Below are 15924 nucleotides of genomic sequence, written 5' to 3'. Positions count from 1 at the left end.
TTCAATACATGTATGATTTTCTAACACAAGTCATTATGCCATAAATATGGAATGTTGCAAAACAATTGAAGTCTAGTATGGATTCTCTATTTTTTATGTGATCAAGTATGTTTCTTGTAGGCAAACAATGTTTGATGGCATTAGGTCTTTGGGTCTTTGTCATGTAAGATGCCTTCTTTATGGGGCTTGAAATGCCAAGTATTTAATATAGATATATAGATTCGGTCTATGTATTTTTGACAATGTATGCCATTTTGAAGAGTCCAACTAGCAATTGTTTCGAGTCGTTCCATATCATGTATAAATTTTGGTTTCATATTAAAGTTCCTTGGTGTTAGAGGGCTCAACAAAAATAGTGTTTCAATGCTTGATGTGTGAGGCAAAGTCGTATAAGTTAACCCATGTTGGTGCACACCAAAAGGTTCAAATGCAAAATTGTGCATAGTGAGTTCTTGTGCTCTATATATATTGTTTGGGTGCATGCTAATTGAAGTGGAAATTGTTTTCTAATAGTACTCCCCATTGTATAAGATTTTTTGTGGAGTGATCTCGCAACTCAGATAATTAGTACCCATCCATTGTCAACATATGATTGATTTGAATGTGGTAATTTTGCAACTTGAAATCTTCCAATACAGTGATCATTGAATTCAACCCAAATGATATCCATATCACTAGTTTGTGTATACACTTTAAATTGTCCATCTAATCCATTGACAAGACCATCTAGTATATTATAGTCTCCGCCATAGAGCTCAACCAATATGTCTTCTTTTAACATTATTTGATTTGCCAAATTTTCACTATGCTTGTGCAATTATTTTATGGGAATGGAGCTATCATGTTCATCAATTGCATTAATTTTAATTATTTCTCCAAGAAGAGCATATAATATCTTTTGGTTGTGTGCATTGAAATCCTTTTTTTTGTTAAAAAAGAAATGAGAATGTTGGGTTTGTTGGTGCATAGCATAAGCGTTTGTTATTCAAGTATGGTATGTCATCGTTGGTTTGAGAGCTTGTGCGTATTTTGTTGAGCACAACAATAAAAAGCTAATCTTTTTGCCTCATTATAGTTTGTAGATTGTAACATTTGATGTTTTGTTGCCAAAAATCGTATGGCACTAGGTTAGTGTCGATTATTGTCGCTTGGATCACTAGACAACCATGTATAGGTTCTACTCGGAACAAGTCACCATAGAAAATGATGTCTATCACCAAAATGTTTAGTTGGTGTTTACATTATTTTCACACAATCTTTTATCTATGCAACACAACATTCTTTCTCCAACTAGTGAGATCACATCAATGACAACAATACACAATTGTTGATATTCTTTTGTTAATGCATCTCATATTTTTGAGCTCAAGGGAATATAAGTAGATTTGTTAATTGGTATGTGGAGTGCAGAGTGCAAGGTTGTGCCTCCTATATGTTTTCTTACTTGTGTATGCAAGAAATACGCCCTTTATCTTGTTTAGGTCACTATTTATTGAGTTATTGTATATACGAAGAAGGCCTTGATACATTGCTTGTGCAGTGAAGGTTTTTCCTATGCCAATACCTCCTGTTAAGAACAAATATAATGACTTGTGTGTATTTTGTTGTTTTTTTTATTAGTACGAATTTCACTATGGCTTTTTCTTCTTTGCTCAACATTCTATGAGCGTCAAGTAATATTCTACATTGTTGAGTAAGTGGAGATGTGAAATGATCTCAAATGGCCTTGATATTTTTTTGACGTAGACATTATGTCTAAATATGTTTCCAAGTTGTATTATTCCTTGTCTTTATTATTTGGTTTTTGAATATTGTGTTCATCCTTATAATATTCATCTTCAAGGTTGGCATCAATGATAGCATTGTCCATAACACCCCGCAATTCATTTACATTGTATGTTTATTTTGCTTCATTAAATTATATTGTTTTTACATTGTTGGCAAAAGCATGTTGCCATGTTTGGAAGCCTTGTTTCAATATGTTTTCATCGATGGAAAAATGAATATATAGTAAAAGTTTCTCTCTATAGTAGTTTGCAATGTTGACATGTTTATTGTTTTAGAATTCATGAAATGCAAATCCCACAAGCCTAGTTATCTTCTGCAAGAATACCTGTCACACATAAAGAGAGAATTGAACAACAAAATAATTGAAGACAATAACAATGAAATTGATTGAATTGATTTGAAATTGCTTGAGTTACAATGAAGGATGTGACATCCCTATAAAGAAATATAACTCTAAAGATAGAAACCCTAAATGGTGGAGTTTACAAATAGACTAACAGTTAAAACATAATGCATGAACCAGTCATGTATGCACAAATAGCATAATAGACTAATTAAATGCATGAAACTCTCGAAATCTAAACATAGTTTGATTTTCCTAGTTTGCATTATGCATAGAGATAAATATTAATTAATTATTCCCAATTAATTAATTAATAAATGCCAATAATTTTTTTATTTATTTATGATCAAGCGCTTTTGACTAGAGCTATGAACCAGTGAGATCACAAGGAGGACCTCATCTCCGAATCGATGGTCAAGGCATCCTCTTTGAAGCACCTACATAGCTTGAGAGCATAGTTGTCAATTTCCTAACCAATGAACGGAGAGTAATCAACCAACCAACATCGGGGGGACCAAGAGCACACTCCAAATTTATCATTCACACACTCCTCGGCATGCACCAATAGCGAATAACCTCTCTGGCCAAGTCAATGGACCGATGGGGGCCGGCGGGGGCTTAGCAGTGAATGGCCAAGTCAACGGACCGACCCCAACCAAGTCAACAGACCGGTGGGGGCCAGCGGGGGCGGTCAGGAGGGTGAGGGCCGACACGAGTGGAGAGGGGCCAAGCCCCGAGCTTCGAACTCATGACCTCCCCTACGGGAGGCTCGTAGTTGTACCGCTGCACTATGGGGTGAACCCAATAAATGCCATTAATTAATTACTAATTAAGGCATAGATTATTTAGTGAATTAATGCAATTAAGTAAATAATTAATTTGTGAATTATTTACTCCAACACCCCCCCTAAATGCACAACTAGGGAGAGAGGCAAAAAGGATGTAGGAAAAAAACATGTAAAAATGAATGCAAGATGGGTCCTGACATAACGCTTGACGAGGTACCCATGAACAAACATGGAAGTTTCTCAGAAATGGAGCAAAGGAGAAAACCTAGTGGGGACAGAACTCCTCTCCAAAAGAGAAACAAAAGACAAGCATGAAGAAACATTGAAGAATGAAGAAACATTGAAGAATGAAGAAGCTACAAACACTATCGTAGAATGACTGCTATGATGCTGAAAAAAGAACCTCCAGAAATAGGAATGCAAGAGTGCCCATATGGTAAGTATTCCATCTCACCGAAATGCATGGGTAACTAGCCACTGCATCTTCTTAGTACATAGGAACAGGTACTGAATACATAGAACCTTCAACGCAAAACCATGAAATGTGAATCCCACAAGCCCAATTATCTTCTGCAAGAATACCTATTACACATAAAGAGAGAATTGAACAACAAAATAATTGAAGACAATAACAATGGGGCAAAAGCATGGAGTTGTGTCACACTTTGGGCCAACTGAGAGTTGTCAGGCCGGACTACCCCCAAGTCGTGTGGCGCCACGTGGTGCCCGTGTGGTGTCAAAATGGTGTCAGAAGTCCGACCGAACTCCCTTAGTTCAAATGCTTCCATTAAAAAAAACCATTTTTTTAATTGTTAAAACTAAGGTTAGTCCGGCCGAACTAGCCAATGTGTCATGTGATGTGGCACAAAAAAGGTGAAAAACTCTATATTTCTGAAACTTTTCACTTCTGCTCAATTTTTCTTCAAGTAGAATATTTTTTTATAAAAATCAAAAAATACCCTTTTGTAGAGCTCGAAGTCACAAATATAGACATATAATTTTTTTAGTATTTTGATTAATTTTAATATTTATTATTAATTAAACATTGAGAGTAGCTTTTTCAAGTTAAAAAAGAGGCTGATTAGAAATAAAAATATATATATATTAACTGATATTAGAAAAAAGTTAAAAAATATTTTTCACTAGATAAGAGAATCTTTTCGAAAAGGGATTTTTTTTTTGGTTAGTGATAAATTTAGTAGTCAAAAGGTGACACTGAATGAAAACTATCAAATTTAGCTATGTTGGACTTCAAAATATTATAATAAGAAAAATATACATCAAAATTTTAAAAAATTAAAAATCAACATTGCATATATATGTTCTCTATTTGGAAAAAAAATCAGAAAAAATAAAGTCCGTTTTCATTTTTTTTGGTGACGTAGAGTAGAACCCCTGATTTTCAACATTTTTCAGCAATCAAAAATCTGTCTTTGAATTTATAAAAGAAATATCAATTTTTTTTCAAAAAAATTTAAAAAATAACAGACCTAAATTTCATTAATATTTTTACATTTTTACATTTTTACATTTTACATCATTTCAAAATTCAATTTAGAAATGTTACTTTTATGTGGTCGAAGTTAAACAGTTTAGTTGTGTTGGTCGGTTCCTTTATAAAAGTGTGACACAAGTTTGTGCTTTTACCAAATGAAATTGATTGAATTGCTTTGAAATTGCTTGAGTTACAATGAAGGATATGACATCCTTATAAATAAACCTAACTCTAAAGATAGAAACCCTAAATGGTGGAGTTTACAAGATAGAGTGAGAGTTAAAACAAAATGCATGCATCAGTCATGTATGCACAAATAACATAATAGACTAATTGAATGCATGAAACTCTTGAAATCTAAACATTGTTTTCTTTTCCTAGTTCGCATTATGCATGGAGATAAATATTAATTAATTATCCTCAATTAATTAATTAACTAAATAACAAATGTCAATAATTAATTACTAATTAAGGCATAGATTATGTAGTGAATTAATGCAATTAAGTGAATAATTAATGTTTGAATTATTTACTCCAAACCACCCCCCCCCCCCCCCCCCCCCCTGAATGCACAACTGGGGAGAGAGGCAAAAGGATGTAGGAAAAAAGCATGCAAATATGAATGCAAGATGGGTCCCAACATAAAGCCCAATGAGGTATGAACAAACATGCAAGTTTATCAGAAATAGAGTAAAGGAGAAAACCCAGTGGGAACAAAACTCCTCTCCAAAAGAGAAACAAAAGACAAGAATGAAGAAACATTGAAGCATGAAGAAGCTGCAAACATTGTCGTAGAATGAATACTATGATGCTGAAAAAAGAACCTCTACAAATAGGAATTCAAGAGTGTCCATATGGTAAGTATTCCATGTCACTGAAATGCATGGGTAACCAACCACTACATCTTCTTAGTATATAGGAACAAGTACTAAATACATAAAACCTTCAACGCGAAACCAAGGAAGCATTAGCACCAATAGTAGAAACCACCCCATAATTTTTACAAGGGAGAGGTATGACATGTACTCTGAATCTGAATGTTATTCTCCATGATGCTAGAAAAAGTAGAGATCTGAGACAAGAAAGGTGGAGCTCGGATCATAGGAAGGCAGAATAGGACCAAAAAAGGCACTGTTGACTTTGGAAAGAAGAGACGGTGGTCTGGTAAGAAGTCTGCAAAAATGGACCTAAGATCTAGATAGAGCTCTGAATCATCTTCTCGACAATATATCATTTGCAAAAAACTGAGTCTGGATGCACAAGATATGCCCCCGGGAGTGTAAATAGTATCTTCTGACTTCAACTAGCAAAAATGCATGAAAAATGGAAAAATAAAAAATACCTTCATATCTAGATCAAGCTCAGAAAGAGCTTTCTAACGATATATGGTTTGCCAAATTTTGCCTTCGTATGCTCAAGTTATGGCCAAAAGAAAAAAAAACCCTCTTTTAGGGCACAAAGAGGGTCCAAAGGGGCCATGTATGTTGACTGTATCGTTGATTTCAGCATGATGCCAATGGAATAGTCTAAGAATATTCCACTGCCCTTCAAAAAATCCCTCTAGCCGAAAAAGTCATTGGAAACAAGTCAAGGTGTCGGGAAAAATTTTTGGTCGCCAGCCACTGCATCTTCTTCATACATATGAACAAGTACTGAATACATAGAACCTTCAACGCAAAACCAAGGAAGCATTAGCACCAACAATAGAAATCCCCTCATAATGATGACAAGGGAGAGACATGACAGGTACTTTGAATTTGAATGCTATTCTCTGTGATGTTGGAAAAAGTAGGGATTTGAGACAAGAAAGGTGGAGCTTGGATCACAAGAAGACAAAATAGGAACATAAAAGACAATGTTGACTTTGGAAAGAAGAGATAGTGGTTTTGTGAAAAATCTACAAAAATGGACCTAATAACTGGACATAGCTCTGAATCATCTTTCCGACGATATCTCATTTGCGAAAAACGGAGTCCGAATGCACAAGATATGCCCTGGGGAGTGCAAACAACAACTTCTAACTTCAACTGAAAAAAATGCCTGCAAAATGGAAAAATTAGAAAAAAAAAAAGTACTTTCATATCTAGATTGGGCTCAAAAAGAGCTTTCCAATGATATATGGTTTGCCCAATTTTGCCTCTGTATGCTCAAATTATGGCCAAAAAAAATATACCCTCTTTAGGGCACAAAGAGGATTCAAAGCGACCATGTATGCTGACTGTACTATTGACATCAACATGATGTCATGCTGATGTCAATAGAATATTCTGAGAATATTTCTCTGCACCTGAAAATATCCTTCCGGTTGGAAAAGTCGCTGGAAAAAAAATTTGGTTGTCAAAAAATCGGACTGCAGCCAGAAAGGTTGTATTGGTTGTCATGGGCAATAGTAGCCAGAACCATCAATGGCTGCATCAACCGATGAAAAAGCAGCGGGGTGGGGTAAGAACCGCAGGCTTGCTGCAGTTTGTACGGACTGCAACATGGTATGCCCCCCTGCAACTTTTTTGATAGTTTTTTTTTGAACAAATTTTTTTTTTTGCAAAACAAAAAACCAAAAAAATAAATAAAAAATACTGGATTTTTTTCGAAGTGCGTGCACAGGGGGCAATACGACCATACGACCGAGATGGAGGAAGTATGAGTCCTAGATGCCCCCGTCACCAAAAATAGGCACATTATATATTGATGAAAAATCCATCTGAAAGGCCTTTTGAAACCAATGGAGAGGTCCATTTGGGCCCAAAACGCTCAGAATTTTCAACTACCCTCTGGAATAGAGAAAACCCTTGAACTTCGAACCCTTGCAAAATGGATTGCGTGTATTCGATTTCAGCAAAACAAAAGGCGGTCCTGACTTTCTTGAGCCTTCTAGAACTGATTGTGCACTCCAAATTAACCCAAGATGAACGATTTGGTGTGCATGAAAACAATCTCCAAAAAAAGCAAACAAGAATCTTTAGGTCTGGAACTTTGATACCATGTTAGAATTTGTGAAATGTGAATCCCACAAGCCCAGTTATCTTTTGCAAGAATACCTGTCACACATAAAGAGAGAATTGAACAACAAAATATTTAAAGACAATAACAATAAAATTGATTGAATTGTTTTGAAATAGCTTGAGTTACAATGAAGGATATGACATCCTTATAAAGAAATCTAACTCTAAAGATAGAAACCCTAAATGGTGGAATTTACAAGATAGATTGAGAGAAAACATAATGCATGAATCAATCATGTATGCATAAAAAACATAATAGACTAATTAAATGCATGAAACTCTCAAAATCTAAACATAGTTTGCTTTTCCTAGTTTGGATTATGCATGGAGATAAATATTAATTAATTATCCCCAATTAATTAATTAAATAAATAATAAATACCAATAATTAATTACTAATTAAGGCATAGATTATTTAGTGAATTAATGCAATTAACTGAATAATTAATGTATGAATTATTTACTCCAACATACTGTACCTGATAAACCTGATAATTTGAGGTCTAGCTTGTCTTGTTAATTTTCCTTTTTCTATTGCATATTCTCTGATAAATTATGGTAGACAAATATTAGCCAATGCTTTAGGATGTGCAATGTAATGGTCAATCATGCTTATGCAAGCAAAATTTTGTGATTCATCTGCTTTATTGTTCAAAAGCTCAGAAGTATTTAAGATAAAAGTGCAATTATTAGGAGAAGAAGTGTCTATGAATTTACATGAACTATAGTTAAGAGGAAGGGAAAGGACAATGTGTACAACTTGTTGAGAAGACATTTGTTGTGTAAGTTGAGCAAGTCATTGCCAATTTTCATTAACATCTTTATGGCATCAATAATCTATTGTTTGTAGTTTGTGTGTATCTTGCTGAATGCATTTGTCATTGAGTTAAATTAGCTTTTGTCATGTAAGAGCTACAATACATTGCTGCAACATATGCATTGAGAACAAATTGTGTATCTCTATTTGCTTGCCATAGATTTGGAATTTAGGTTGCAAATGAATTATTCCATACATGAGTTGGCTTTCTTTTTTAAAACAATGTTGGCCTAAGCAATGTAGATCATAGAGCTAGGATGTATTCGTCTTTAGCCATATTTATGTTCGCTAGGAAATTTGTAAAGGATATAGAAGAATCATAACTTGATGTTTCTAAAATTGATTAGAGTTTTTCAGTAATATGCATGTGGTCTTGTTTCTTGTTGATACATGGTTCAAATATTGTCGTTGCTCTCATTGGCGAATGTGGAAAACCAAAGCAACACTTTGTTCTTTTTGTCTTTCCACATTGTTTAGTGTGATGATGTATATGTTGTTTTCCTTCTATTGGTGCAATTTCTGTCATTTTTCCTTGAAGAGAATGTATAGTTCTTGACTCAATGAACCCATGTATCAAGGTGTCTATTTCAGTCTCCATGGCATTGTTAACTTCATTATCATCGTCACATGATGAAGACTCACTGTTAGGCACCTGTTCTTGCAAAGGGTAGAAATGATCATGCCAATTTCCATTCTTACATTTTGCATTTTGTATAATGTATGTTGTTTTGCACAACTCATTGAGAGCATTCATAGAAGTGTTTGGACACACTCTTCCTTTTGGATATGCATTTGTGTATTGCAGATGTCTCTTCAATGCAATAACAATTGTCCATGTTTCATCAGATGGATGTGGCAATGTTCTTTGTACAATGTTAATATCTATTGGCACATTGATAATGGTTCTATTTAGTCCAACTTGAGAACTTTTGTGCCCTAGTTGCCAAATTTGTGTAAATGCAATTCGAAGTGATACTAATCTTTCTTCAAGCTCTGAAAGCATAACTGTGTGTGCTAGTGACTTATTTCTTTTAATATGTTCTAGTATTACATACGATGGTTTTATGTTTTGGTGCAATTGTTGCTTACAAAAATTGCATATCTTGTTACCACACAACTGCTCTTTGTTTTATAATAGTAACTGATATGTGCATATTATTTTTTGTGTTAAATTTTTTATGTTTCGCGGTCATTCACAAATTGCACACACATGTTTTGGTGTTTCTTGTATTTTTTCCATGTAAGATTCTACTCCTGTCTATGGCCTTTTTGTTGAGTTTTGAATTCCCTAATCCGTAGTTGCTTTACGTGTTTGTCGTTTTACTTTGCAAGAGAGTCATGTGAGATTCTAGTAAAGAGATTTTCCGATTGTGTTTTGGGTTGAATAGCTTGTGATTCATGGATGATTTTGTAAATGACATTTTTTTATCATGTGTATTTATTTGTGTGTGTTCATTGTTTTGAATAGCTTGTTTCAATTTGTGGACACTAAATTTTGGTTTCACTTCAACCAATACCATTGTTAGTTATTGTTGAATATTAGTATCATTTTCCATAATAATGTCCACCCCATATGCCCCATAATCTGTATGCATGGCATTGACTTTGTATCTCATGATATTGTATACTTTGGTCAGAGTTAAGAATTTGCAATATTCTTGTCTATGCATGTTGGTTGTTGCCAACTAGATTTTTATTTTAACTTGGAAGATGTAGGATAGCCATTCAAAATAGAAAGTGGCACCTTCAATTCTACTTTGTTCATATGGGTATCAAATCTTTGTAATAAATGCTTCCCAAATTGAGATGCCACAACTAATGGTGAGGTCACATTCAATACATGTTTTTATGCAACTAATTGCTACTTTGTTTCCATAGAGTATTGCATTGCAAAACGATTGAGCCATGTATTGTCTAAGACACTGGCTATCATATTCATTGTTTGTCAGAGAAGCAATTGTATTGAAAATACTATCACCACAATCTAATATTAACAACACACATTTGTACAAGTTCGACATTGCACCTATTAAATTTCCTTTTGGAAAACTATTAGTTGAGGCAATTTTATTCTTAGAATTGTTAGATGGTTGAATTCGCACCTCAAGAAAGCTTCTCTTTTTGTTAATGAGTGGTTCAAAATATCCATGAATAGGGTTTTTATCATGGAAAAGGATCTATAATATTTATTATTTTGTGAACTTTCATTGAAGTGCAGGTACTTTGACTTTCTTGTTGAAGATCAAACACATATTTGAATATTTAGCCATTTGACTAGCCATTCAATACAAAATAGACCCCCCAAAGGCCATTCTCATTACAATTTGGTGTTCAAATTGCTCACAATTGCATACACTATAGATAGGTGTCAACATCATTGACTCCATTTAATTCATAAAATGTTTGGGGGTCTAGCTCATAGTTGTATGAATATAAAGCTTTAGGGTCATTGTTTCCTAGGCAATTTATAAGATGGTCAATAGTTCCATTGTGTAGCTCTATAGAAGTGTATTGCATATGTAACAACAACTAGAAAGAGTCAAAAAGATAATCGCCTATGTTATATACAAAATATTTCATCCTAAACATGATATTGTTTTTCAATACTATGTTAATTGTCTGATCTAAGAAGTCCACATTAACAAGTTTATAGTTCTTTATGTCTATAATATTTTGTAATAATTTTGTTGATTCCAACTTGTGTTTCATCTTGTGCATAATATAGCAACAATTGAAAAATGAATAATAAAATTCCAGTAATAATACTTTGATGGTGAAATTGATACCAATTATCGCAACATATCTAGAGATTTCCTCACTACCATCTTGGAATATGGAAAAAAAATTCCCCATTACCATCGTGGAATATGAAAATTAAGTCTAGAGCACATGATACATACAACAAGATATAAAATTAATATGACCATTGTATCAAGAGCACAAGAATCTCTTACTTTATAACTTTGATCTAGTTACTTTCTGTTATTTATAAGGTTTTCCTTGGCATTTTAATGTTATTATATTTAGAAAATCAAGTAATTAATTATCATGTCGCAAAGGTGACAATCTATGATTGTTTTTTACTAAAATTTGATTTCTTACATCTACAATAGTCATTGTCATTGCACGCATATATTCAGATTTGAAGTAATTTAGATTTATATAGGCCTAACAGAGTGTTCTCACTAGTTCTTTTTGTTTGTTAAATACTCAATTTATGGGTGTTTCCCAGATGGACTTTGATAGGAGGGAGAATTCAAGGTAGAACAAACAATTTGTAAGTTATGTTTTTTTAAGGCAGGTCCACAATATAGAGAACATGTACCTCACTATCAAGTTGACAATAAAAGGTGAAGGATTGTTCTTGAAATAATCATTTTACTTCAACAATTAACAACACGAGTGCAATAATATCCTACTTGACCTCCAATACAATAGAGTCTAGAATTAATTGCGTAAGTCCTTTGCTCCAAAATTTTGGATCATTATTAGCAATCTATTGTTAGTATGATATAGAAAAATGAATTGGGTTGCAAACTAATTCAACAAGATACTTGGTGATGGCAAGGATAAGTATAAAATGGTGCCGAGGAACAAGAAGTTTGAGGGTAAAGGAAAGAATATAAGATACAATAAAAATAATAAAAGTAAAGTTCAAGATTATTAAGTTGAATTTCAGTGCAAGATACATGTGGTTTGGTTGGGTCATGAGTCAACTTCTATGGTATATTTATTTCTTAGTCAATAGTTAATAATGATCAATTAACTTTGAGATTGCACATCTAGCCCATTTGGGCAAGCTTTTAATGTCCAATAAGCATGTTGGAATTTTATGCTTTCTTGACATAGCACTCTTGCAATCCTTATGAACAAAACATGTTTGCCAATTGAAGCACAAACAATTCACTATCATACACTACATATTTGACAAATGTGACAATGTACAAATAAAACTTTGTTATCACAACAAGAGATATAGAAGTTTAGATGCCACTCCATATTATTTGATAGGTGGTTTAACATTTCTTACGTCTAACTTTAATAAGAGCCTCATAAGGAATAAGATGGACATACCAGTTTGATTGCCATTTCTTCGTTAGTCTGAATGTTGACTACTAAAAATAAAACACAAATATATCATAAACAAGTTGTTTTAGTCATGGAATAAAAATAGCACAATAGAACATATGTAATAATTCATTAATTCTTGCATGGGGAAAAATGCACATAAATGACACGGATGGGGGAAAAAAGACTCACAAGACAAAACCACCCCCAATGTGCTCGTGAAAGCTTGCAAATGTAATTTTTTTCACCCCTCTGCTTTTTTTATTACCACTGTCGCTCGAATCCATGCCCTGCAGCTAGCCCTGATTGTTTAGCCCTGTGGTCTACCACAATAGTCTAGCTCTGAACTGCATGCAACCCTAATCATTCTATTATCACCAACTGTTCCTCTTGTCCACGATCCCAGGATTGAGCCCTGTAACTCATGTTTTGATGACCCCCACTTTGGACAGAGTACGTTTTCTTGTAATTCTTATTACTTTAGTGGCTCTTATAATTGAAGATAATATATCTTAGTTGTGTAAATGCTCTAAGATCAAAATTATAGATCTAAGCGCATTTTCTATTGAGTTTGTTTTCTTGTAATACAAATGTTATTTGGATAAGGTTACTGGAAGCACATGAAAATGATTAGATCAAATGGACAATGGTATGAATAGATATACCACAATGTATATGTATATGAATAAAACAATGGGAAGATAGGAAGACCTTCTAAATTCCTATCTGGAAATTGATGTTGGAATTTAGGAGGCGGCCTTTACTTCCTTACATGGTCTAGTAGGACATGTTACCTCTAGATCTATAAATCACCCCAATATAGATAAAAAGAACCACGTTGAAACTATTTCATAAACAGATTCTATACATTACATGCCCAAACAGAATAGGAGGAATAACTGAAAGACCATACTATTGGGAGGGGATTATAGTAGTATTCACTTGACCAGAAACACTCTCCCATTCTTCCAACTAAAAGTAAATATATGAAAATATTTGTACGAAAAAGATAGCACCAAATTTAAAAAAAATTACACCATCTATTAATATGTAAATACATCAAAATATTCTCCCAAAACAGTAAAAAATTAAATGAAAATTAAAACGAATATTTATCTATTTCTCTAGTTCTTGGCAACATAGGTCCAAATTTCACGTCACGACAAGCCAAAAGATGTACCATTATTTCTCATCTGGTTAACAACGCGACAAGGAGGACAGCCACAGCACAGACAGTATTCAGAACACGCTTATTCCGCAAATATTATTTTTTATAAAGTTTGAAAGATTCAACGTAAATTTTCATATCTAGCATAATTTGGCGTGCACAATTTGGTAGATTGGATAAACATTATCCACTATATGTCCACGTGTTAATTTGGCACATACCATATGTGAAGTGGCCAACAGTTCTGAAACGTGGAGATGCCCCTTACCCATATGCAGACAACCATATATATATATGGCTTCCCCTCAATTCATACGGTATAAAAATTCATTTCAGTCGCTTCGTAGGGACCTCCATCAATCCAAATTGTAGCTGGCATGACGTGGAAGCAGATAACTCTGTGATTGTATTTGGATCTTTTCCAGAGGACCCAATAAGACCCCCTTTCTAAACTAAAAATCTGCATTCCAAGCAATCTGAGTCTGTAGCACAGGAAAGTAGTCCATAGACTTGTTTAATATTAGAAGAATGAGGGAAAGTGAGCACAAATCTAATGACATGGTTGTGGGCTTGATGGAGGAGCAGTGCATCTCTGTGCAATCCCTTGGAGAATTTCAGTTATCCTCTGCAACTGAATCCATGGAGGTCGAATCCAATGCTCAGTCACAGCTACACATTGACATTCTCAAGGTATATATATGAAAAAAACACTAACTTTTTCATGATTTGCTTTTGGGAATTCCAGTTCTGAACATTGTGGATTCAAACAAATGTGCAGAGCATCATGTCAGAGATGAGTGAAGAGGAAATCAGCATATCAGCCCAAATAGTGAGGTACAAAGAATTTGCAGGAAATGAAGGACAACAACATAGCTCCTCTGTAGTGAGTCATCTCAGAAGCTTAGGATTTGATGCAGCAATCTGCAGATCCGAGCCCAAACATGACAGAAGCTTCCCTGCTGGTTAGTAATAAATTCTCCCCTGCTCAACGAATTAAAACCCAAATGAATATCGAGTACATTTTAGTATTATGTCATGGCTGAACTTTCAGATGCGTTTTATGCAGGGAAATATGAGTTCATGGATGTTCTTGTGAGGAACAGGAAGGAGAAAAGCACCCGAATATTGGTGGACATGGATTTCAGAACGCAGTTTGAGATTGCAAGACCCAGTAGCGAATACAGTTCTCTCATACAACTGCTTCCCCTGCTTTATGTTGGGAATGCAGAAAAACTTGCTAAAATTGTGAAGACAATGTCCAAAAGTGCCAAGATGTCTTTGAAAACAAAGGGAATGTGCATCCCCCCATGGAGAACATATGCTTACATGCACTCCAAATGGTTGAGCTCTTGCAGGAGAATAACTAGCCATTTTCCTGAGGAAATCATGTCATTCCATGGTGGAGGAGCAGAGGAATGCATTGAATTGAAGTGGAGTGAAGATTTCTGTCAGAAATCAGAGAATCAGAGAATGGGAAAGCCAACGTCAAAGCTGCCCACTGTTTTAATGGAAGCCGGACTAAGTTCAATGTTCAAGGTAGTAGCCGTAGCATAAGATTTGCTGGATCTTGGCTTGTTTAATTGACTACTGCCAGGACATTTTTTCATGAAATCCATACAAATTTTGTAATCCTATTCATTTCTGGACTCATTTCAGCTAATACCATAGTTAATACTAGTGAACTCTGTGCACAGACCATTTTTATTTTCTTTTTAACATTGTTCAAAAAATTGTGCTCAAAATAAGCTCTTCACTTGACAGATTGGTTGTTGAGAAATTGTTTGACCATAATTTAAGAGTATGATGGAGTAGGTGACGGGTCCATTTTCAACTTAGCGGGTAGCCACCCTACTTTCGAGCATGTTGTTAACGTTGGAATAGCGTGTCAAATATTTTAGTTTCATTTTAAAGGTTTTTAATATAAATATATCACACTCACACTTGAGTTGATTTATTTAGTTAATAAAAATTGAATAAGCTTAAATAATTAGAATGTGTTGTTTATTATTAGTTCCTGCCAATCCCCACGATATTTATGCATTCACTTCATGTATTTATTTTTTTTATTTTTTTAAGCTGACCAATCAGTTGTGAAGATTTTTAGAAATTTGTGTCAAGTTGTATAGTTTAGATATTTATACATATTTAAATAATTCAAATAAAATTATTTATTTGCTTTCCTATTGACTAATAGGAGCTACAGTAGTTGTAAAAATTATATTTTAAGTTTTGAAATTCTATATTAATTTAATTCGACAATGTGCATTTATTGCATCGGTTCAATGCAACATATGCATTTAATATCTTATGCTCGTCCAATCAGAGCTAAAAATATGCAAATGTTTTTATATTTAGAGACACTTAATAATTTGACACTTAATAATAAATATGAAATTATTTATTGTTAATATGATTGGCAGTTGTGGTTAATTTTATTTCTAGAAAAAACCAATAA

General features: G+C 34.0%; 1 protein-coding gene across 1 annotated transcript; it reads left to right on the top strand.

Moving 5' to 3' along the window:
- Positions 1-13805: 13805 nt before the first annotated feature.
- Positions 13806-15229, top strand: LOC131065800 (uncharacterized). The gene is made up of 3 exons (XM_058000439.2): positions 13806-14159; positions 14248-14431; positions 14536-15229. Exons 1-3 carry the CDS (start codon positions 13998-14000, stop codon positions 15021-15023), a joined length of 834 nt encoding a protein of 277 aa, XP_057856422.2. The 5' UTR covers positions 13806-13997; the 3' UTR covers positions 15024-15229.
- The last annotated feature ends 695 nt before the right edge of the window (positions 15230-15924 follow it).

This window comes from Cryptomeria japonica, chromosome 6 (assembly GCF_030272615.1).
Source record: "Cryptomeria japonica chromosome 6, Sugi_1.0, whole genome shotgun sequence".
In the NCBI taxonomy this organism is placed as follows: domain Eukaryota; kingdom Viridiplantae; phylum Streptophyta; class Pinopsida; order Cupressales; family Cupressaceae; genus Cryptomeria; species Cryptomeria japonica.
This window is presented reverse-complemented; position numbering and strand designations above follow the sequence as displayed.

Coding starts and splice junctions, on each gene's coding strand:
- LOC131065800 (XM_058000439.2), top strand. CDS start 13,998: ATGAGGGAAAGTGAGCACAAATCTAATGACATGGTTGTGGGCTTGATG. Junction 14,160..14,247: donor TACACATTGACATTCTCAAG/GTATATATATGA, acceptor ACAAATGTGCAG/AGCATCATGTCAGAGATGAG. Junction 14,432..14,535: donor TGACAGAAGCTTCCCTGCTG/GTTAGTAATAAA, acceptor CGTTTTATGCAG/GGAAATATGAGTTCATGGAT.